Source organism: Eupeodes corollae, chromosome 1, assembly GCF_945859685.1.
Source record: "Eupeodes corollae chromosome 1, idEupCoro1.1, whole genome shotgun sequence".
Classification (NCBI taxonomy): domain Eukaryota; kingdom Metazoa; phylum Arthropoda; class Insecta; order Diptera; family Syrphidae; genus Eupeodes; species Eupeodes corollae.
This window is the reverse complement of record NC_079147.1, coordinates 51,060,546-51,083,392: the sequence shown is the minus strand read 5'-3', so window position 1 is coordinate 51,083,392 and position 22,847 is coordinate 51,060,546. Positions and strand designations below refer to the sequence as shown.

Below are 22,847 nucleotides of genomic sequence, written 5' to 3'. Positions count from 1 at the left end.
CCAATTTGTTGATTATAGATTTGATTTTTATCAAATCATCATAATTAAGTTTTTTCATATACTATGTTACGTTATGTTAAAATTTGAATGCCAACTCACTCTTTTGTATAATTTTGACTCAGCAATAAAATTACGTCTTCTTCATCTCTCCCATCCAGGATATGTTGTCATTCTAAAAGTATTTTTGTAAAATTGTAATCCAAAAAAGGTTTAACAAATATGATTGTAGGACAAGCCGTTCTAAAACAAATTAAAATAAAAAAAATCATCCCACCTGCTTCTTGATATTTTAAATGTGTTTTTACTTATTTAATTAAATGTCACATTAGGCTAGGCGCTCACATGGAACTTTTAGTTTCGAATCTGTTTGGTTTCTACTCTGAGCACCATAGACTTATACGAGAGTCCATGCACATGCAGGAACCATTTTTTCACCCATTCGTGCAACTTTTTAGTCTGTGTTTTAAAACAAAAAAAAATGTAGTCAATTCTGAGAGAATAGAACCACAGGGGTATTCACGATTCGATGCAAGTGGTCTTGTATCGTTGCAAAAGTGTAACATTTTCTTGCACTAAAACAACAAAATATACAGACTACAATTTTGTTACACTTTTGCACTTTTGCTATACCCGAACCCTATTGCAACACAAAAATACAACGGTGCAAAATTTGTCTGTTGTAGTTGACAGTTTGGCAGCTGTCATTTTATCAGAAATTTTGGTGGGCTTTAAGTTTAAATTGAATTTGAAGTTACTGCCGCATTTATGCGAACGACAAAAATCAGAAAAAAGAATGGAAAAAAAAGATTCAGATCTAAGGAATATAAAGAAGTGCCGTCGACGTGACAAAGCGGTAGAAAAATGGACGGAAAAAGAAATTTTAATTATATTAGATTACATTCAAGAAGCTGGAAACTTCGAGGTAAGATATAATAAAAATGTTTCAAAATTTTTTTTGCTCAAAAAACATTTTATTTTAGAAGCCAACAGCACAAATATTTTACAGAAAACTGTTAGAACAGAAGCCATTAGACGCCACTTGGGAGTTGATCAGGTGGAAAATGAGAAGCCTGAAAACTTCATTTTCTAAAGCTACAGAGTGGCAAAATTCAACTGGTGCTGGTCTCTTGGAAACAGAAAAGGGACTTGGTACTGTTCAACGTGAGACAACAATTGAGATTTAGATACAATTTTGTATACGTTCCTAACAATTTTGTGTTTATTTCTTATTAGCAAAAGTTCTTAAAATCTGTCCCTACTACGACAGATTGAAGGAGATTTTTGGTGACAAAACCGAAGGCCGCACTTCTTTCCAAACATATGAGCTTCCAGATTTCGTTTGTTCACTTTCGTTTTTTCACTTTCTGCATCACCTTTAATAAAAAATGTGTGGCATTATTTTTATCTTTATTTTTTTTTGTTTCCCCATACTTTCAATCAACATAATTTTATCAGAAGCATTTTCCAATAAATATACAATTATATTTTCTTTTTCACTTTTTTTGGCATCTTTTATGAACAGAACAAATTTATTGAACACAAATGTTTCAATTTTTTTTGTGTCATGAGAAACGTCATGATTTGACGTTTTTACTATGGTATTGCTATGTTTAGAAAAGGTGTGTTCACGATGTAAAAAAAAAAACACAAATTTCGCAATTTAACATTTTTTGTTTCATCGGATCGTGAATACCCCTATTAATCTCAATTTCACTAATTTTCTCTTTTATACATTGTTTGCGAAAATTTAGTTGTTGCTTACAAAATGTCTGTATCCTACTATGATAGACGTAACTATGCCCACATTCAACTTTCTTTGGTATGCATGTGTTAGTGCATTTCAGTCAAATGATTCTTTAAAGTGTGACGAGGTTAGTAGGATACTTCCAGACGCGCAGAATAATATATCCTTCTCATAAGTTTGTTTTCATAATTCAATTTGCTACTTTTTAAACGTCAAATGTATTTATGTACTAGAAGGCGGTGGTAAATATTATTTGTATCTCATAACAAAACATATTTTTTATTTTCAGATTATTATGTACTTCATTCATATTGAAGTGGAAAATGGAATAAAGTCTAAGCCCTCAGCAAACGGCACAATTATTTAAAGTGGAATTTTGCGTCACAAATGGGAATGTCAAGAGTAAAACAACACTGTCGCTGTCGAATGATATTACCCAGACTGCAAATGGAAATGTATACAATAAAGAGTAACATATAAATAACACTGCAACGGAAAAGCAGCCACAGGAGCAGTAGTATCAGGAGGAGGAGGATTCTATCATAATCCTAATCGGAGCATTAGTGAGACAACGATTGGTAGAAGTTAAAAAAATATCACTGCCGCTCAGAAGTCTGTTGTAAACGATCCAAATCAGTCAATTCCACCACGTTCTGAAGAATTGGGCATTGCTCAGACTACATTATGGTTTACACTGATACAAGATCAAGCTGACGAGTAGAAAAAAATGTATCCCGCCTGTTCTTGGCATTTTAAATATGTTTTTACTGATTTTATCAAAAGTCAAAATTGATTCTTCTTTAATCAACTCAAGGATATCGTGAGATAAACTTATGTACCCTGCAGAAAAAATGTCCCGTATAGATTTGACAGTTGGGTTTTGCAAAAATAAAGGTTCATATACATAACTTATCCACGCTTGGAACAGATTTGAGCCGGATAAGATGTCGTGCACAAATGAATTTTCTATGAATACTTTCAACTCTTTTACTTAAGAGAAATAACATATTGAAATAAATTTGGAAAAATATTGAATGGGTATTTAACTTTGTTTTTTTTCATAAGAAATACAAACTATAAACTAATTGACTGAAAATCTTCAACATACTTATTTTTTCCACATAAAATTGTACATATGTTTGGGGGAACTTTCCTTTAATGCAGTGAGTATATTTTTGACTTTTTTAAAAGGTTTGAAATATTTACGCAAGGCAACACAGTTAAATCATTGAAAAAAAGGTTTTATTTTCCACGGGTGTTGAGAAACGAAGCTGATATTATTTTTATTCATACATATATACATATGTCTTATTTATTAATGTTTAAATCATTATATAATTTAATTTAATTTTAATTTTGTTTAAATTGCCAAACATTTTGTAATTGCCCTATGCTCTATCTACTGTATTGGTTTTGGTATGACGGAAGCTGTTTATGATATATTTTTTGTTGTTAACTTATTTTTTGTAAACATATTACATACCTACATAATCTATGCATTGCTTGCTAAGACCGTTGCATTTAAGAAAAAGAATAAACCGCAATGGTACATAGGTAATACCTTTGATATTGGTATCGTGTGCAAAATACTGGTTTTAGCAAGTGATGCATATGGGTTGGCTTCAATTAAAGATGATAGAATCTTTCTCTTTTCTAGCAACCACCAAACCAGCCAGTCGCAAAATTAATTGTTCTTTCTTGATTTGTTTGCAATGATTTAAATTTTGGAAATTAAATAATTTATAACGTTTTTTGATTTTTGGCGTTTTCCTAATTTAAATTTAAATTCTTAAACAAAATTGGTCCTTCGTTCCTGGATATTTGGAATCGGCTTTTCGTTTTTTTTGGTTGGTGGTTCTTAGACCTGGGATTCCTATACACAGATAAGTATATCGCAGAAATCTGATTTTTGCCTGGTGCTCCACTGCGCTTTCATGGATGATTTTTTTTTGGGGGGGCTCGATTTGCTGCTGCTGTTATCTGTTGATTACTGTTGCTGGAACCATAATAAGAGAATTTTGTGCATTGTGAGCTGTTAGACTTTAAAAAATCGTTTTTTTTTTGTTTGTTAGAAACGCATAAGAAAAGGTATTTCTAAATGCCAAAATGGAGTTTTTAAAACAAGCTCGTGGACATTACAAAGGCTCCATTACTAGAGTATATACATACGCGCAAGAAATTCCTGAAAGTACCAATAGTTTAAAATTGAATGTGCGTTTGGAAAGGTTAGAGAAGGCCTTTAAAGACATTTGTAGTTCTCAATCGGCTCTTTTTGAATTTCATGCTGAAGAGGGTTACGTTGATCCAGAACCTGAGTTTGAGATTTTAGAATCGAAATATATAGTAGCCAAGTGTGCTCTGTTAAAACGTTTAAAAGACATTACTTCAGTGGAAAGCAATGGGGAAACGAACGTTTCGTTGAAGGAATTAGTTTCTTCCCAAGCCGAATTGGTAGATCGGTTAGGCCAGTTAGATAAAAACCCTACTAATATAAAGCTGCAACCTATGCACATTACACCGTTTTCCGGGGATTATCGGGAATGGCCAGGTTTTCGCGATGTGTTCTTGCAAACGGTGGACTGCAACACAAAACTTTCGAGTGCTCAAAAGTTTAGGTACTTGAAGTCGGTTTTGCGCGAGGACGCTTTTAATCTTTTGAACGGTGTTAGCATTTCGGATTCCAATTACCAGCTAGCTTGGGAGAAATTAGAAAATCGTTATGATAAACCACTTTTTATAATAAATTGTCTTATCGAACAATTCTTAAAATTGCCAAACGTCGGGTCGTGTGATGGCTCTCAATTGCGTAAGCTAGTGGATAAAGCTGATGAAGTTATTCGTGGTCTTGAAGCGGTTAAGTCGGAAGGTAGGGATCCGTGGCTTGTTTATTTATTGATAAATAAAACAGACTCTGAAACTAAAAAAGCTTGGGCTTTAGAAAACAAAATGTCGGAAGAGTCTACGATTAAAGACCTTCTTGATTTTCTAGAAAAGCGTTCTAATGCCTTAGAAGCTAGCGATCCGAAAACTTCTCGCGTCAAGAACTCTCGTACGTCAAATTCTTCGAATATAAAAAGCCTCGCCGTAGTAAATACCTCATGTCCAAAATGTAAAGGTGAACATTATCTTCCACAATGTCCAGATTTTATTTCAATGTCGGTTAGTTCCCGTCGTAATTTCGCTCGAGATCAACGATTATGCTATAACTGCCTCGGTACTAAACATTCGTCGAATCGATGTCGATCGAAAGCACGTTGTACGTCATGCAATTCTCGACACCATAGCTTGGTGCACTTAGATAACCCAAGCACAGCTAATGCCGTTGATCCTACGCAAGGCTCAGCTTCTGTCGTAAGCAACCATATGCAAAATGGTTCGCGTTCTTCGGTTATATTACCAACCGCTGTTGTAAAAGTGTATGACGTTTCTGGAAAGACTCATCTCGTTCGCGTTTTGTTGGATAGTGGTTCTCAGGTTTCGTTCGTAACTGATAGTTTGGTGAAAAGACTTGGTCTACGTCGTTCTCATGCTCGTTTACCAATATCCGGGATTTCGTCTGTTGAAGCTGGTGTGACTCAAGGTGCTGCTGAGTTAAAATTAAAATCCCGCATTAACTCACATACTATGCAAGTTGAGGCATATATTCTCAACCAAATAACTTCCCAAACGCCATCGCTTTCGTTGGAAGCCAGCAATTTCACTTTTCTTGACGATCTTTTGCTAGCGGACGTAGGATTCAAAAACCCAGGTCCCATTGATGTTTTGTTGGGGGCTGACAAGGCTTGGAGTATTCTGCTAAGTGATCATCGTTCAGATCCAGAGGGAAAGGTGGTTGCTCATGAGACATTGTTTGGATGGGTTGTAACGGGTTGTTTGCCAGGAAATTCGTTAGTTTCATTGCACGCAGGTGTTGACCTTGATGTTATTTTGAAATCCTTTTGGGAAATTGAAGAGGTACCTCCTAGTTCTTCCTTTAGAGTAATTGAAGATGAGGTAGATGAAAACTTTTCAAAAACTCTAACTCGTACACCTGATAATAAGTACATGGTAGAACTTCCTTTTCGACAAGACCATGTTAAGTTTGCTAACTCCATATCTGGAGCTTTGTCTAGACTTCTCGCAATGGAACGCCGGTTTTCGCGTGATAAAGACCTACAAGTGGAATACTGCAAGTTCATGCAGACTTATTTGAATCTGGGACACATGGAGCGTATCCCTGATGAGAAAATAGAACCTACGTCGGGAAGTGTTTTCTATTTGCCACATCACGCTGTGATCACAAACAAAATTCGTGTTGTTTTTGATGGGTCTCATAAAGATACCAAAAACTGTTCTCTTAATGAAATGCTTCATATAGGAACTCCTCTTCAACGAAATTTGGTTAACGTTTGTATTCGTTTTCGTCTTCACCGTTTCGTATTTTGTGCTGACATTGTTAAAATGTTTCGGCAAATTTGGGTGCATCCAAAGCATCGGGATTTTCAGAGGATAGTTTGGAGAGAATCCCCTGATAGTCCAATATCGCATTTTCGTTTGGCTACGGTAACATATGGTACTTCACCTGCTCCATATTTGTCCATGAAAGTTCTCCGTCAAATAGCGTTTGATTACAAACACCAGTTTCCCTTAGCATCACATGCAGTTTTGCATGACATGTATGTTGATGACCTAATGACGGGGGCTGATTCGCTGTCGGAGACTTTGGAGCTGAAGAAGCAGATCGTCGAGATGTTGTCGTGTGGAGGTCTTGAGCTCAGCAAGTGGAGCTCTAATTGTTGGGAAATATTGCGTGACATCGACTGTAAAGAAGTTGTTTCACTGGATTTGGATAGTTCTTCTGCGTGCACCAAGGTTCTCGGTTTGGTTTGGAACCCGTATCATGACACCTTTACGTACAAAATTAGTTTACCCGAACACTTTGTGCCTACAAAACGAAAACTACTTTCAGAGGTTGCAAAGGTTTTTGATCCTTTGGGGTTTTTGGCTCCTTCCACTATTTTGTTGAAAATACTGTTTCAGGAGCTGTGGACCGCAAAGACGAAAATTGATTGGGATGATCCTTTGCCCTTTGAAATCGCAGAAAAATGGAAGCTGTATCGGGAGAATTTGACCTATTTTGAAAACTTTAGGATTTTTCGAAGGTTTACCCAAAATTCTAAAAGCTTGGAGTTAATAGGTTTTTCGGATGCTTCGGAAAAGGCTTATTCTGCGGTGGTTTACTGTCGTAGTTGTTCGGAAGATGGTGTTGAAGTGAAGTTAGTCGCCGCCAAGACTCGAGTTGCTCCAGTAAAGCAGTTGTCTATTCCACGCCTGGAACTTTGTGGGAGTCTCCTTTTGTGTCGTTTAATAGGCTTTCATCCTCGCCACGAAAATGGAGTACGTTTGTAGCGAATCGTACCTCTGAAATATTGTCTTCGTTACCTCGCTCGTCTTGGAGTCATGTCAGTTCATCTGAAAACCCTGCTGATTGTGCTTCGCGGGGCCTCTCGCCTAAGGATTTGATGGAACACAAATTGTGGTGGAACGGGCCAGAATGGCTGGTTCATAGTATTGATGAGTGGCCAAATCATTGTGAAACTGAAATAGAAGATATTCCTGAAGAAAGGAAGAAAGTCCATACAGTTCACGTTTCGGTTGCGGTGGAGCATTTTCTTGACAAAATTTCGCTTAAAATTTCTAGTTGGAGGAAAATTGTGAGAATAGTTTGCTATATTCGTCGCTTCATCTATTTTTGCCGTTTGCCTAAAGGTGATAGAAGGTGTGGATATCTTTCGCTCTCAGAGCTACGCCTTGGTAAAATAATCTGCCTCAAGTGGACTCAAAGAGAGTTTCTTAGAGAAATCAAAACTCTTAAGACTGACCGTTGTGTTGACAAGGCCTCAAAATTGTGTTCGCTTTCGCCTTTTATTGATGTCGTCGGTTTATTGCGTGTCGGTGGTAGAATTTCAAATGCTAAAAACGTTCCCTTCGCGATTAGACACCCTATTATCCTGCCTAAAAATCATCCAATAACTCTGTTAATTCTCTTAGATGCTCACAGGAACTTTTTACATATCGGTGTTTCTGGACTTTTTGCACTGATTCGCCAGGAGTTTTGGATCCTCGGAAGCAGAAATCTTATTCGAAAACTAGTTCATGACTGTCATACGTGTTTTCGTCAACGGAAAATTACATCAACGCAGCTTATGGGAAATTTACCATCATCTCGCGTAAATCCATCATTTGCTTTCGCCCACACAGGATGTGATTACGCTGGCCCGATAACTCTTCGTTCATCTAGAGGAAGGAAACCAACGTTGTCCAAAGGGTATATTTCATTATTTGTCTGTATGACAACTAAGGCGCTGCACCTTGAATTAGTATCGGACCTGACCACAGACGCCTTTTTGGCTGCCCTAAAAAGATTTATCGCCAGGCGTGGTAGATGCAGCGTTTTGTATTCCGATAATGGTACGAACTTTCAAGGAGCGGCTCGTGTGCTATCAGACATGTATAAACTGGTGCAGTCCCAAAATCACAACCAAAGGGTTGCAGAAATGTTGGCTGGAGAAAGCATCGATTGGAAGTTTATTCCTCCTCACAGCCCTCACTTTGGTGGGCTTTGGGAAGCGGGGGTTAAATTAGTAAAACAACATCTTCGGCGAGTAGTTGGTGATAGTGTCCTTACCTTTGAAGAAATGTGTACCTTGCTAGCCCAAATCGAAGCCCTTTTAAATTCTAGGCCCCTTTGTGCTTCTTCCGATTCAGATCTTGATCCATTAACGCCTGCTCACTTTCTTATAGGTAGACCTTACACGGCGATTCCTGAGCCAAGTTATTTGGAATTACCCATTAATCGATTGGGAAGATGGCAGCTACTACAAAATATGATGCAAGGCTTCTGGCGAAGGTGGCATACCGACTACCTCACATCTTTGCAGCAGCGACCAAAATGGAGAGAAGACCTAAGAGATTTTGAAGTTGGTGACATGGTCATTCTGAAGGAATCTAACATGCCACCATCCCTATGGTCCTTAGGAAGAATAACCGCAGTTCATCCAGGTGAAGATGGACACGTACGGGTGGTTACATTGCGCACCAAACGAGGCACTTTCATGCGCCCTATAACCAAACTTGCCCTCTTGCCATGTCCTGAAATTCCTTCAGCGGGGGCGGCATGTTGAGAAACGAAGCTGATATTATTTTTATTCATACATATATACATATGTCTTATTTATTAATGTTTAAATCATTATATAATTTAATTTAATTTTAATTTTGTTTAAATTGCCAAACATTTTGTAATTGCCCTATGCTCTATCTACTGTATTGGTTTTGGTATGACGGAAGCTGTTTATGATATATTTTTTGTTGTTAACTTATTTTTTGTAAACATATTACATACCTACATAATCTATGCATTGCTTGCTAAGACCGTTGCATTTAAGAAAAAGAATAAACCGCAATGGTACATAGGTAATACCTTTGATATTGGTATCGTGTGCAAAATACTGGTTTTAGCAAGTGATGCATATGGGTTGGCTTCAATTAAAGATGATAGAATCTTTCTCTTTTCTAGCAACCACCAAACCAGCCAGTCGCAAAATTAATTGTTCTTTCTTGATTTGTTTGCAATGATTTAAATTTTGGAAATTAAATAATTTATAACGTTTTTTGATTTTTGGCGTTTTCCTAATTTAAATTTAAATTCTTAAACAACGGGTATACATGAAAAGTCGATACACCCAAACCGATTTACTGTTTGGTCCAAATTTTAGTCCATAGTCATATTTGAGCCATTTTTCTTCGAAAATGAGCTACAAGTGGCCGTTACGTCAATGGCAATCGTTATCGGGCCTGTTGAACGAATTTTTTTTCACAAAATTGAAAAGAAGAATATTGGCATCATTTTATTTTAACAGGAAGGCGCTACGTGCCGCACAGCCGAAGCTGCACTCGATATTTTTGTAGCATTTTCAAAAAAACTTTTTTGAAACCAAATAGTTAGATCGTTTGTTGCCTAAACATGGCGAACATAAGAACTCCGAAAGTAATTAATGAAATAAACCAATACACAGGAAACATTTATTCACCTTGATTAAATTTTTCTCCCTCTTGCACTTAAAGAATTATTCAACGATTTAGTTGAATGTCCGCGCAGTTACCTATAATTCCTTGTGACACTAACAAAGGAATTGATTTGAGGTGATCGTCTAGTTTGTGTCAAAACACAAACTAAAAAGCTGCTTTATTATTGTCGTTATAATTTTTTTTTTAATTATTTATTTAATATTATTTCACCAAAACCACAAGAGGGGTTTTTCTATGCGAATATGGATCGAACTAGAGTCCATGGAAATATTCAAAAACCTAGTGTATACGTAGTAAAATTCAACTAGCTTTATGAATTTAACCAATCAAAATGTCTTGGCTACGTACCAACTAGCTTAGTAGATGCCCCTCATATCTATAGGGTTTTCTCATACCGACGACTTGATTCTGACAGATCCTGGTGGCCATATCATTTCTTTTACTTTTGGTCGAAATATCTTCTTTTAATCAGTCACTTAGGACAAATCATCACTGCAAGTGACAGCGTAGAGCCAAATGCGCAAATAAGAAAACTATTATACAAATGTTTTTTTTTTGTATAGAAACGATGTGCGTTTTACGCCATTTTAAAGCAGTACGTGGTTAGCCTTCCAAACTGATCACCAACTTTTTGTGGCCTAAATTGGATGGCATCGAACACATATGGTTTCAACAGGACTTGTGTCACAGAGTTTGATAGTCTGCCTGAGTGGTTTCATGACATGATTATTTCGCGCTGACGCGACGTTAATTTTGTACCAAAACTTTTTCTTGTGAGGCTTTTTAAAGACGCAGGTCTACTCAAATAAGCCGGGACGCTCAATGACAACATAATCGATGCCATCGATCAAATTCAGACCGATTTATGCGCCAAAGTCAATAAAACATAGAAGCTAGAAACCTCATTGATATCTCATATACAACTTGTTTTATTTAACTTTAAAATCGATCCGCCTTTAAAGCAAAACCCTTAGGTGTGTCAATAATTAATTTAAAATATAAAAAAATGTTCCCTGTCCTAAAACTGTGATAATTATTATTTATTTGCGCATATTTATCAAATAAAAAATACCACGTGTGAAAATGCTTGCTGCATTAAAGGAAAGCTGAGCCTTTTAATTTCCATCAAACCAGGGTGCTTTTATAAATTTCGATATTTAAGTTTGAAAGATCAAAACATTGTAAGCCAACCATAAAAGCGCAATTTATTCTATAACCGGTTGGATGATCTATCCGTCATCCTAATATCCTAAAATCCAATCCCTGCAAAATAAATACACAAAATTAAAAGATTTGCTACATCCGTAAACACGCCTCCGTAAAATTTAACGAATCAAACTGGTTTCGTTGTCTTGCAAAATTTTGACATTTGAATTGAATGTGTTGTGCATTTGGCGGGACTAGTTTTGTGGGTTTTAGTTTTTGTGTCTCGGAAAAGAAGTTAATTCTTTTCTTTTTCAACAAAAATTTCAGTTCCCTTGTAAAGGTATTAAATTAACTTAAAATTGCAAGCAACGACATGAAAGTATCTTTAGAATGGAAAAGGCGTGTAAAAATAGAATACCTAAAAATCCGTCAAAAGAAACGATACAAGCGAGCTGATGAAATCAAAGAATTGTGGATTAAAAATTGGTAAACTATTAAACTTTGTTAAAATTCTACTGTTCCTTGAACAAATATATTCTATGTATAGGGATGAGCACAATTATGATGAACAGGAAATATGGTGCGAATCCAAAGTATGGGATCCACAACCAATCGATACACCGCACATTGACTGCATGAAAAATGCCGAGGTTACTACCAGCGATGGTAGGTATTACAAACTTCAAAATCGGTACACTAACTTTAACGTTTTCAATTGCTCTTCATAAGGTACAACACCCCAAAAAGTTCCCATTTGCATAATCAATGCCGTTACACCCATTCCAACCATGTACACCTGGGCACCAACGCAGCAGAACTTCATGGTCGAGGATGAAACCGTTTTGCACAACATCCCGTACATGGGCGACGAAGTTCTCGACCAAGATGGCAAGTTCATTGAGGAACTGATAAAGAACTACGATGGCAAAGTTCATGGGGACAAAGATCCATCGTTCATGGATGACACGATATTTATTGAGTTGGTTCATGCTCTGATGAAAAACTATTCGGAGGACAATGAAGAAGGAACTGAGTCATCAGCTAAACCAGATGAAGATGTTGTGAAAGATCCGGAAGTTAAAGACGAAAAGCCCAAAGACACAATTTCGTCTGCAGTGGAGAAACTCGCCTTTCCACGTCCAATTATATTCCATGCAATAAGTGCCAATTTTGCAGACAAGGGAACACCACAAGAGCTGAAAGAAAAGTAAATTTTATCTGTTTTACATCTTTTGTTTGTATTCTATAATTTCATGCTCGTTATAGATATATCGAGCTCACAGAACGACAGGATCCCGAGCGACCACAAGAGTGTACTCCCAATGTGGATGGAGAGAAGGCAGAAAGTGTATCAAGGGAAAAGACACTGCACTCCTTCCATACACTCTTTTGCAGACGGTGTTTCAAATATGATTGTTTTCTCCACCGTAAGTTATGGAATTGAATGTTTTAGTTAAGAAATTTAGAATTCTTTTGTTTTAAGGTCTTCAGTCGAGTCATGCAGGGCCAAATTTACAGAAGCGCAGATTTCCTGAATTAAAGCCCTTCACAGATCCTTGTGGAAATACTTGTTATATGCTTTTGGTAAGGTTTTATATACCATATCCTTATAAATAATTTAACCTTTTTGTTTCGTTTTAGGAAGGAATGAAAGAAAAACTTGCTGCCGATAGTAAATCTCAGGCAGCAGATTCTGGAAATGAAATTAGCTCGGAAGATAGCAATGATAGTAACAGTCAGTATAGCAATAAAGAGTTCAATGCTGAGAACAAAGATTCTGGAAATCCCAGCATAACCGCATCATCAGCTGAAATAAATTCCATGATAAGTGAGTATCTATGGTTACATTATGTTTTGGAAGAGAGGCAAAGGGAAGAAATTTTATATAGAATGTTGAGAATTGGACGTAATGGAATCGGGAAGGAAAGTGATCTGAAGTGAATGGGGAATGGATACCAGATTAGGAATAAGTTAGGCTCAAATCAAAATACAATTAGGAACTGAAATAGGATTGAGGAAAAGGAAAGAAGTATTGGAATTTCTGGTGGTATAGATCATCGAGAGATTTGGCTCCTCCATCGGACACCACCTCGCCACAAAACCAACTTCATAACTAGCTCTTTTTTTCGGCGTCTTACTGGTAGGATGGATCATGGATCCACACCATGCCTTAGAATCGGTAGACAAGTCTATCGCCCGATATCTCTTACACTTACCCCTAATGGAAATCCCTTCTAACCGTTATACTCCTGCTTGTCATTCGCCACAAATGTTTGCCTAACTTGTGGCCGGAATACACGACCCTAAAATTAAGTCATGTCTTTCCCGCCCCTATCCTAAATTTTCCTTCGCAGTTTATATTGGAACTTAAAGTAATGAAATCAGAATTAAAATCTAAGTCTTTATGTTCTGGAATAAGTTATTTGCTCTTTTTTAAGTAAACACTCTTAAGGATTTTGCAGGTCTTGAAAAAAAAATATAAATTTTTTGTGTGATCTTCACAAAGTTAATATTAATATGTTTGATCTATCAATATTCAGGATTGAAGCTTTCTGATAGCTTTCCGGAAGATATCAGGCTTGTAAAAGAATGTAATCATTATATATCATTTATTCAATTTAACTTAAAAATGACATCCATTTATTTCAACTAAATAAATCAATTGAACGCAAAGAATGCATGAAGTCTCAAATGATTGGAGAAATATGATTGCAGTCTTTTGAGGTCAAATGATTAGTAATTGCAAAATTTGATAACTTAATATTTCACTCATAAAAGTTTACATTCTTACACAAGCCTGGCATACTCCAGAATGCTATGTAAGCTTCAATTCTCGATAGCTCAAACCAAAGAAAAGGTTTTTTTTTTCAAATTTCCATAAACTGAAAACAAGGGTAACTCCTATATCGGCACTGGAAAAACAAAGTTACATGAGTCAACATTTTGTTTAGCATTTTTTGTAGGCTCAGTGTAAATTTATTCATATACAAAATACATTTTTATTTATGCCACTTTGCGAGAGCTACTAAGAAAACTGTGGCTACATTTTCTGTATCACCATAAAGTGTATACAATTGTTTAAAGAAAAAAAAAATCAAACCATTACTCTTCACAAAAAAAAACTATTAAAAGCAAAGTCGATAACGGTGACATTCTTTTTTATCAACGCAATTGTATTAACTTAGTCTTTAGACAATGCGAAAGAAAAATTAGTTTTTGTTTTGATATTAACGTCTCATGCTATTAGTCCATTTCACAAACTCCTGACTTAAGCCCTTTTTTCCTAACGTCAAAGATTTGTGAAATAGACATAGCATTCATCTTACGGCTCGCGTACTCTAAAACCGAATTTTCGGTCGATATCGGGTCGGAACAATTTGAACGACTGTCTCGGATGTTCCACTGCATCTCTATCCACTATTTCCATCTCTGAATAATTGTTTAGCAATGTGTCTGATGTTTATAAGTTTTTGAAAATTTATCCCGAGAGGTGGCTTGTTGTATATACAATTAATTCATTATTTTTTTTTTCGTGAACTTAATAGTATGAATTTTATGGACGTACACAGCCGTAGTACGTCCAATCTTAACATATGGGTCGATTGTGTGGTGGCCTGCTCTTAGCAAAGCCTATAATATTGATTAGCTAAAAAATGTTCAGAGAACAGCTTGCGTGGGCACCACAAGGGCCATGCGTACTTGCCCAACGGACGCCTTAAACGTTATTTTGGATCTTCTTCCAATCGACCTTTTTATTAAATACATAGGAAGGAATCAAACAGCTGGTTGTCAAAACCTTATGGTCACAGTAACACAACGAAATTGATTCCCTCAGATATTATCGTGTCGATATGTTTCGACACAACCATCTTTACTGAAGGCTCAAAGATGGAGTGCGGAGTTGGTTCTGGGATCTTTTCTGAGTCCCTAAATGTAGCTAAATCCTTTAGGCTTCCTGACTTTGCTAGCGTTTTCAGGCTGAGCTGCTGGCAATGAGGGAGGCATGTAAGATACTTAAACAAAGCCCAAACCAAAACCGAAATGCGGCTATCTTTACAGACAGTCAGGCAGCTGTCAAAGCCATTAACTCGGCCACATCCTCAACTAAATTGGTCCAGCAATGTCGCGATGAGCTTACGAGCCTGAATATTAATCTGGGTGACACCCTGATCTGGGTTCCGGGCCATAGTGGTATCGTGGGAAATGAACGGGCTGACGAGCTAGTCAGGCAAAGATCGGCCCTTCATAGCTCACTTGCCGAAATGGTTAACATTCCTCTTGGTGGTATGAAGGGTAAAACCTTTTCTATCTACCAAACTGAATGAAACCGAAGGTGGAGCAATTTACCCAACTGCATTATATCTAGGAAGATATGGCCCACTTATAATAAAACCCATACAAACGATCTTCTGTGCAGGCCAAGGCAAGACATAGCCAGGATTGTTGCGGTTTGTACCCGACATGGGTCTATAGGAGTTTATGCGGAGAAGTTGGGTATCTCCTACAACACCTTTTGCCGTAGTTGTAGTGACCAAAGAGAAAGTGAAACGATAATCTATTTCCTCTGCAAATGTCCTGCTTTGGCAAACACTAGAATGAAATACTTTGGAAAAGCATTCTTTCACGAACTTGATGAGCTATCTGAGACAAAGATTAGAGACCTAATCTTTTTTCTCAATGCGACAAAATGGCTCTAACACAATCGCTATGAAGCTTCTCTTTAAATCTGTCCCTTTCAATCACAGGTCAAACGAGTTTTTGGTATCAAAACGGCGCAATACAGCGCTAGGTTGCCTTGAGATCGCCTTTCTACCTACCTATGGTATGAATTGACCCGACAACTGACGAAAAATCGAAACATGTTTGGATTAAGTCGGTTGATCGCTTACTATTGGGTGTCATCGGGCGTAATAGGACGATGTTGTTTTCAGATGTGTGGCGAGAGCGCCTCTTTCCTTTCTATATGTTTGGTTCGATCGGCCGACAACGCCGAGGAAAATTCGGCTGATGACGGATTAGGTGTACGCGAGCCATTATTGGAATCCATAATACTAAGAGTAAAATGCAAAATTTCGCAAATCACTGCGCTGTACTGCAAATTTAATTTGAACGTATGATTGTACTGTTAAAATTAGTTATGTCGTCATCCTCCTTTTACTCATCTTCACACTAATTTCAAAAATCAGATTAGTATTCGGATATCAACTAAAAAACATATTTAAGGGAGTAATTGTTGGGTTATTTGACTACCCTTTATTTGGCGACACCGTAGATTTCTTTTATTTCCTGATGAGATTACAAGATGTTTCTAAAAATAAAATCCATTAACGATTGTAAATTATTCAGGAAAATGTTAACGTCAATTGAAACCTAGTGCCAAAAAAATGATCTTCTGTTTAGTCTAAAAAAAGACTGTTATGACATATGGTGGTGGAACTTTTAATCCCATCATGAATTACTACAAATAAGTTAATCAGACTTTGTCAAAAGTGAATGAAATAAAGGACTTGGAGGCCATTTTTAATTCAAATTATTTCGAAAACTAATACAATGCTGGGTTTCTAAACATTTTAAAGATCCTTACACTGTAAAACCTTTATATTGTTCTCTTATTCGTCCTATTTTAGAATAGTGGGTTGTTGTCTGTCTACACTGTCAATCACACAAATCTATTGGTAATAGTTCAAAAGAAAATGTTAAGTTTTGCTCTTCGTGGTTTTTCTACTGATAATGAAGTTTCTCTTAATTATGATAACAGTCGTCAGTTATTAGGGCTTGTATATTTGAAACGTATACAATAGTTCAGTACCATGTTTGGCGATATTTTATGCTCAAAAATGTACTGTCCATTTCTTAATTAAAATGAATGTAATTTCTCCTACAGTTGTCGACTAAGCTTCAAGCCGTTAACATTGTTTTGCGATTGCTCTTTTCTCAGTTGGTTAGAGTTCTCTTTATTCCTACCTACCTCCCTTCCTTTCATTCTATTTTTTCTTGTGCAAGTGTGTAAAAAAAAAAAAATTAGTACAAACCTATTCCAATATAGCCTTAAAGCCACGTGTGCTTTCGGGCAATCGTTTTGATGCTTTTAATCATTACAACACCTACTAGTGTCCTTCTCTTTACTTTTGACCTCTTCCGTCCCCTGTATCGGTTAATGTAGGCTGGTACAATTTTTTAGTACAAGAATATTATCCGAAATTTAAGCGCTGCAAAAAATGTCTGGTTCCTGGACATACATACTATGAAAAGATGTTCTGATTCTGAAACGTGTGTTAACTGCAACCTCAACCCTCATGCTTCCACCAGTTTTACTCGCACCTTATGTGCAAACCCTGCCTCCTCACGACAATGCAAACGTTATATTCAAGCCAAATACTTAAACTAAAAACCATACAAAAATGTAGCATGTCTCATGCAATAAAAAATATACGACGAGCAATGTCCAGTTCTCTTATCCTCTCAATTCTCTTACTCTTATATCACCAAGAATTCAATTCAATCTCCATCGCTCCAACCTGTCAACGCAACAATTACAACCAGCTCCACCACTTCAAAAGAAAATACTCAAAATAGTCACTCTCTTAACAACGATCTCCCTGCGGTTCCTCGCCGCCTTTCTAAACCGAATTTATCACTCTACCTCAAATCAAACATTGAACTCTCTCTCTCTCTGGCAAATAATAATATAAATTCAACAAACGAAAAAACAGATAGAGAAAAACAAAACTCCTACATCTACCACTTCAATCACAACAACCACATATTCCTCTCCTTCTACCTTAAACTCAACCTCTGTTAATTCTTGTCTTAATCTCTACAAACAAAATAATAATAACAACAACCAACTCGAAAAAACAATTATACATGTTAAACCCATTGCAATGGCTACTGAAACTGATAAGCAATCAAATCCACACTATGTCCGATGATGACGATGATGGAGACATCTAATCATGTAATCGGAATCTCGAACATTGACTCTTTCATTTCGTTGTTGAATCATCTAAGCTCTACAGAGAGCTTGAATGATTCAATATCGAGAAGACAGACTCTACTAAATCAAACACCAAACTTAACATCATCAGATTTTTCAAGGTATAGTCCTATCTATACCGCACACGTCTTCTACATACCAAAAAATCAATCCTTAAAGTTCTTCAATGGAATCTGAAAGGATATTTAAACAAATATATTGAACTTAAAATCTTAATAAAAGACCAAAAACCAGCAATTATTTGGCTTCAAGAAACGCATCTCCAACACAACACCAAGTTAAAGCCCCCAAACAATATGAGCATTATTTCTTAATTTTGATACAATAACAACTACAAAACAAGGTACTTGCATCTTGGTGTACAAATTAATCCCACACAAGGTTCTTCATTTTATTTCCAACATCTCCGTCATTGCAATCGAAATTCAACTTAATTTCAAACTTACAGTTATGTCCTCTATATTCACCCACACCAACCCTTCTCTTCGTCTGATTTGGAAAACATTTTAAGAACAATTAGCAATCCTGTTACCCTCACAGGCGATTTCAACTCGTGAAGCTCCCTGTGCGGCTCTCCCACACTAAACGCTCGGGGTAAGGAAATAGAAAACTTCTTAAGCAACTGTGATCTTCCTTATTAAACGACGGCAGACCGACTTATTTATCCACACACAACACTTACACACGTTGACCTTACTTTTCCCTCTTCAACATATTCACTTGCATCTGTCTCGGAAACCATAACAACACATCCACTCCAACTCCTAACTTCCAAACTGACCTAGCTGATTGGACTCTGTTTCAATCCAGTTCACTAGAATACTTCAATAAATTCTCTCAATCAAAAAATATAAATAAAGAAGTAGCAACAATTATGAAAGGTTTAAGATATACCGCCAATAAATCCATCCCTCAAACAAATTACGCCCCGTTGAAAATAGTTGTCCCTTGCCGCACTACGTAATAAAAAACAACATTTGTGGAGATTATTCATAAAACACCCAACTGACATTAATCTCATTAACTATCGCAAAGCTAATGCACAATTTGGCAGAAAAGCTAAAGAGGCAAAATTAGTAAGCTTTTACACTTTTACCGCCAATCTGAAACCCCAACACTACATGTAAGAAAATTTGATCCGATATAAAGACGGGTAATTACTTATCCCCTTTAATTAAATTAAATAATACAGACAACTATAACCGAACCAAATAAAATTGCTGAACATTTCTCCGATTGCTAGTCAGTCTACTCGAGCGACACAAATGTCTCTTCTCCCTTCTGTGAATCTAAATATCTGTCTATAAACAATAATAACAATAACTTCCAACCATCAAAATCTGTAGAACTTATAGAATTTACCTATCAATACTGTAGAATTTGAAAATTCCTTAAATTCGGTTAAAAGGAAACCCCTGGCTATGATCGAGTTTCATATCCATTCCTCAAAAATTCACCTTTTTAAACCAAAAAACGTATTTTATCTTTATTTAATAACATTTTTCTCAAATTCTTTCTTGTAAAATCTCAGCCGAAAGGCCCAGGAGCAGGAGCGCTGCTTTGGGCTGTGGAGTATTAATTTGTACATTTATTGTTAAATTAATAAATAATGATAATAATAATAATTTCTCTTAACTCGAACGACTCTTTAGTCAAATTTTACATTATACCTTGTTCGGAAAAAGAGAACCTATTTCAAGATTCATTAGTGTCCTTATCTTATTTTACATGCCTTAGTAGAGATATGTTCAAAAATTAATTTTGTTGATTAAGTGATTTTTGTTTAAAGTTTTTAGTTATAATTAAAACAACCAATTTTTATTTTTAAATTTAATAAATATTATTATATATTGATGAAAACTACGAGTATGTAGTTATGTAGATTTAAACAAATAAATAAATACAAAAATTGACTTTATATGATTGATTAAATCACACATTAACAAAAAAAATAATACTTCTGTTTTAGCTGACATGATGAACAAATCCAATGCCAAATGCGATTGGACCGGTGCTGACCAATCTCTATTCCGTGCTCTTCATAAGGTCTTTTTGAAGAACTATTGTGCCATTGCACAAGCAATGCTTACAAAAACATGTCAACAGGTAAATTAATATAAGAAAAGTAAAGTAAAACTTTTTTAATCATACCTTTGCTACACATAGGTCTACGAATTTGCCCAAAAAGAAGCAGCAGATTTGATTATTGAAGAACTTCGTCAGGACTTCACACCACCACGAAAGAAGAAGAAGAAACAACGTCTTTGGTCACTGCATTGTAGAAAAATTCAACTCAAAAAAGATTCCACTTCAAATCATGTCTACAATTATACACCTTGCGATCATGCTGGCCCATGCGATGCCGGCTGCTCGTGTATTCAAACTCAAAACTTTTGCGAGAAGTTTTGTAATTGTAGCAGCGATTGCCAAAATCGATTCCCCGGATGTCGTTGCAAAGCTCAATGTAATACAAAACAATGTCCGTGTTATTTGGCTGTACGCGAATGCGATCCAGATTTGTGTCAGACATGCGGAGCCGATCAGTTTAATTTGACGAGAATAACCTGCAAAAACGTTAGCGTGCAACGGCAGCTGCGTAAGTGTAAAAGCAAACATTAATTATCTTTCTAGAGTTAAAGTGGTTCTGATGGTGATTTTAAATTCCAGATAAACACCTGCTAATGGCGCCATCTGATGTTGCCGGTTGGGGTATTTTTCTCAAGGAAGGCGCACAAAAGAACGAATTCATCTCAGAATATTGTGGCGAGATTATTTCCCAGGATGAAGCTGATCGACGAGGCAAAGTCTACGACAAGTATATGTGTAGTTTTCTGTTTAATTTGAACAATGACTTTGTGGTGGATGCCACCCGAAAGGGTAACAAAATTCGTTTCGCCAATCATTCGATTAATCCCAACTGCTATGCAAAAGTTATGATGGTCACTGGTGACCATAGGATTGGAATTTTCGCTAAGCGCGCCATTCAACCGGGCGAGGAGCTCTTCTTCGATTATAGATACGGGCCAACAGAACAATTAAAATTCGTTGGAATTGAGCGAGAAATGGAGATCGTTTAAAAATTTTAACTACTGTTTTTTTTTTGAATATTTTAAAATAAAGACGAAACAAAAGTAATATTATATAGCTATAATGCATAAAAAATTTTAAAACGAATGTTATCTGTTTGATTGGAGTCTTTTGTCAGGCGTTTAGTAATGAGAGTTAGATTTTCTTTCCTTTTTTCGACAAGAAGTTTTCTTCACATTTCATACCAATATAAGAGGTTACTAGTGATTCGGTGGGATAAGGATTTGGCTCCCTCCTACGATTTGAGCCGTTCGACGTAGAATCATCTCCCTTGGATATAACGAGGTAGTGGTCGAGGTTAGCTCCCCGAAAAGTTCAGACATCCATGATGCTGAGAGCGTGTCTAGCGTCGACCGCAATATGGACAATCTGGTTGACTGTAGATTGTTTCGGAGGACTCCAAGTTCCTTTGTGGATTGAAATTGAGGTATGAAAAACGCGTACTGGCTACGTCATGGTAGCCAGTACATTTATGAGCCTGAATCCGTTATCGGAAATGTTGTCGTTCAAGCTGTTTTTCCCGATTATTCCACAAAGGTGTCTTCATTTCCTAGCTTGGCATTAAAATTATCCAGGACAATTTTAATATCGTAGCGAGGAGCTACTCCTCACATGCTTTGCCCAATAGCTCGGAGAACATATCCTTGATGTTGTCATCCTTCTCTTCCGTGGGGGCTTGTGCACACATTATGTTAATGTTGCCGAATTTAGTCTTGATATGGATGAACATGAGGCGCTCTTTGGTGCTCAAGACTTGTTGCCTAAGTCTGGCTCCAATGACGAAGCCACCTTCAAATAAGCGCTGTTGGTTTCCTCGGTACCAGTCACCATAGTAAATATCGCATTTTTTTATCCCCTTTTTGGCCGGCTTTATAGTAGTCTATGGCCTTCTCTTATTCTTCTGCTGCACGTTGTCTATGGACCTAACATTCCACGTGCACATCCGAAGTTTGTTGTCTTTAATTCGTTTGCATGGGTTGTCAACAGTAAATCCGTCCGTATCCGAGTCTTGTTAGTGCTTCGCAGGAAGTCCGACCTAACTAACCTTCGCGGCCAGCATGGCCACTCCTTACAGGCCTACCCTTCGAATAGGTCGTAATAGCCCTATAGGGCGCTCACTAGTAGTTCAACCTAACTGGAACTATAGACGCCACAGTTGATTCGATCTTGGGTACTCCTCCGCTGCCGTCTGGATGAAAGGAGAGGTGCCTTAGTGGGAGCGCATCTTTCTCCCCCTCTCGTTGGCTATCCTCAACAACTTTACACTGGGGTTGGAAACCAATCTCCAGTTGAGGTATTAGACAAAATTTGAATAACTAAAAAGTAGTTAACCGACACATAAATTTACCAGAAGAATGAATGTGAAACGCAAAATCTACCAACTGGAGGATTTAACTAGAAAGTAATTTAAATGGTGGATAACTACTCAGAACTTTACTTTTACATTATGAAACAGACCCAATATGCCGTTACTGTAGTTGGCAAATGCTTGTTATCGAAACTCATACGGGAACAATACACATAATGACACCGTTTACAAAATGCGATGAGTAGGCTACGGAGGAAATCTAACATTAGTTTTGATTCCAAATCCATCTGACTCCGATTCTTAGTTCGACTTTCGTAGAAGAAGGAAGCGTATATCTGTGGCCGCAATCCATAACCGCTTAAGTCGAGTTAAGTCGAAAATGACTTTTTGTAATAGGCATGTTCAGAAAATTAAGATCTATGGACACTCAAATTTTTAGATCTGTATCTCTTCTCAAACGAAAATTATAAGCAAAAAACCATACAGCTTAAGTC

At 36.8% G+C, this 22,847-nt stretch overlaps 2 protein-coding genes across 2 annotated transcripts; both read left to right on the top strand.

The window, feature by feature from the left end:
- Nucleotides 1-3,850: 3,850 nt before the first annotated feature.
- On the top strand, nucleotides 3,851-8,907 carry LOC129939044 (uncharacterized). Its single transcript, XM_056046913.1, has 2 exons — nucleotides 3,851-6,999; nucleotides 7,095-8,907. Exons 1-2 carry the CDS (start codon nucleotides 3,851-3,853, stop codon nucleotides 8,905-8,907), a joined length of 4,962 nt encoding a protein of 1,653 aa, XP_055902888.1.
- Nucleotides 8,908-11,205: 2,298 nt separating this feature from the next.
- LOC129941674 (histone-lysine N-methyltransferase E(z)) lies at nucleotides 11,206-21,133 on the top strand. The gene is made up of 9 exons (XM_056050368.1): nucleotides 11,206-11,446; nucleotides 11,508-11,626; nucleotides 11,690-12,167; nucleotides 12,227-12,387; nucleotides 12,444-12,544; nucleotides 12,602-12,788; nucleotides 19,927-20,063; nucleotides 20,124-20,553; nucleotides 20,625-21,133. The coding sequence occupies exons 1-9, from the start codon at nucleotides 11,334-11,336 to the stop codon at nucleotides 21,032-21,034; spliced, it is 2,136 nt and encodes a 711-aa protein (XP_055906343.1). The 5' UTR covers nucleotides 11,206-11,333; the 3' UTR covers nucleotides 21,035-21,133.
- The last annotated feature ends 1,714 nt before the right edge of the window (nucleotides 21,134-22,847 follow it).

Coding starts and splice junctions, on each gene's coding strand:
- LOC129939044 (XM_056046913.1), top strand. CDS start 3,851: ATGGAGTTTTTAAAACAAGCTCGTGGACATTACAAAGGCTCCATTACT. Junction 7,000..7,094: donor GAAGATGGTGTTGAAGTGAA/GTTAGTCGCCGC, acceptor GTCGTTTAATAG/GCTTTCATCCTCGCCACGAA.
- LOC129941674 (XM_056050368.1), top strand. CDS start 11,334: ATGAAAGTATCTTTAGAATGGAAAAGGCGTGTAAAAATAGAATACCTA. Junction 12,168..12,226: donor CCACAAGAGCTGAAAGAAAA/GTAAATTTTATC, acceptor TGCTCGTTATAG/ATATATCGAGCTCACAGAAC. Junction 20,554..20,624: donor TAGCGTGCAACGGCAGCTGC/GTAAGTGTAAAA, acceptor TTTAAATTCCAG/ATAAACACCTGCTAATGGCG.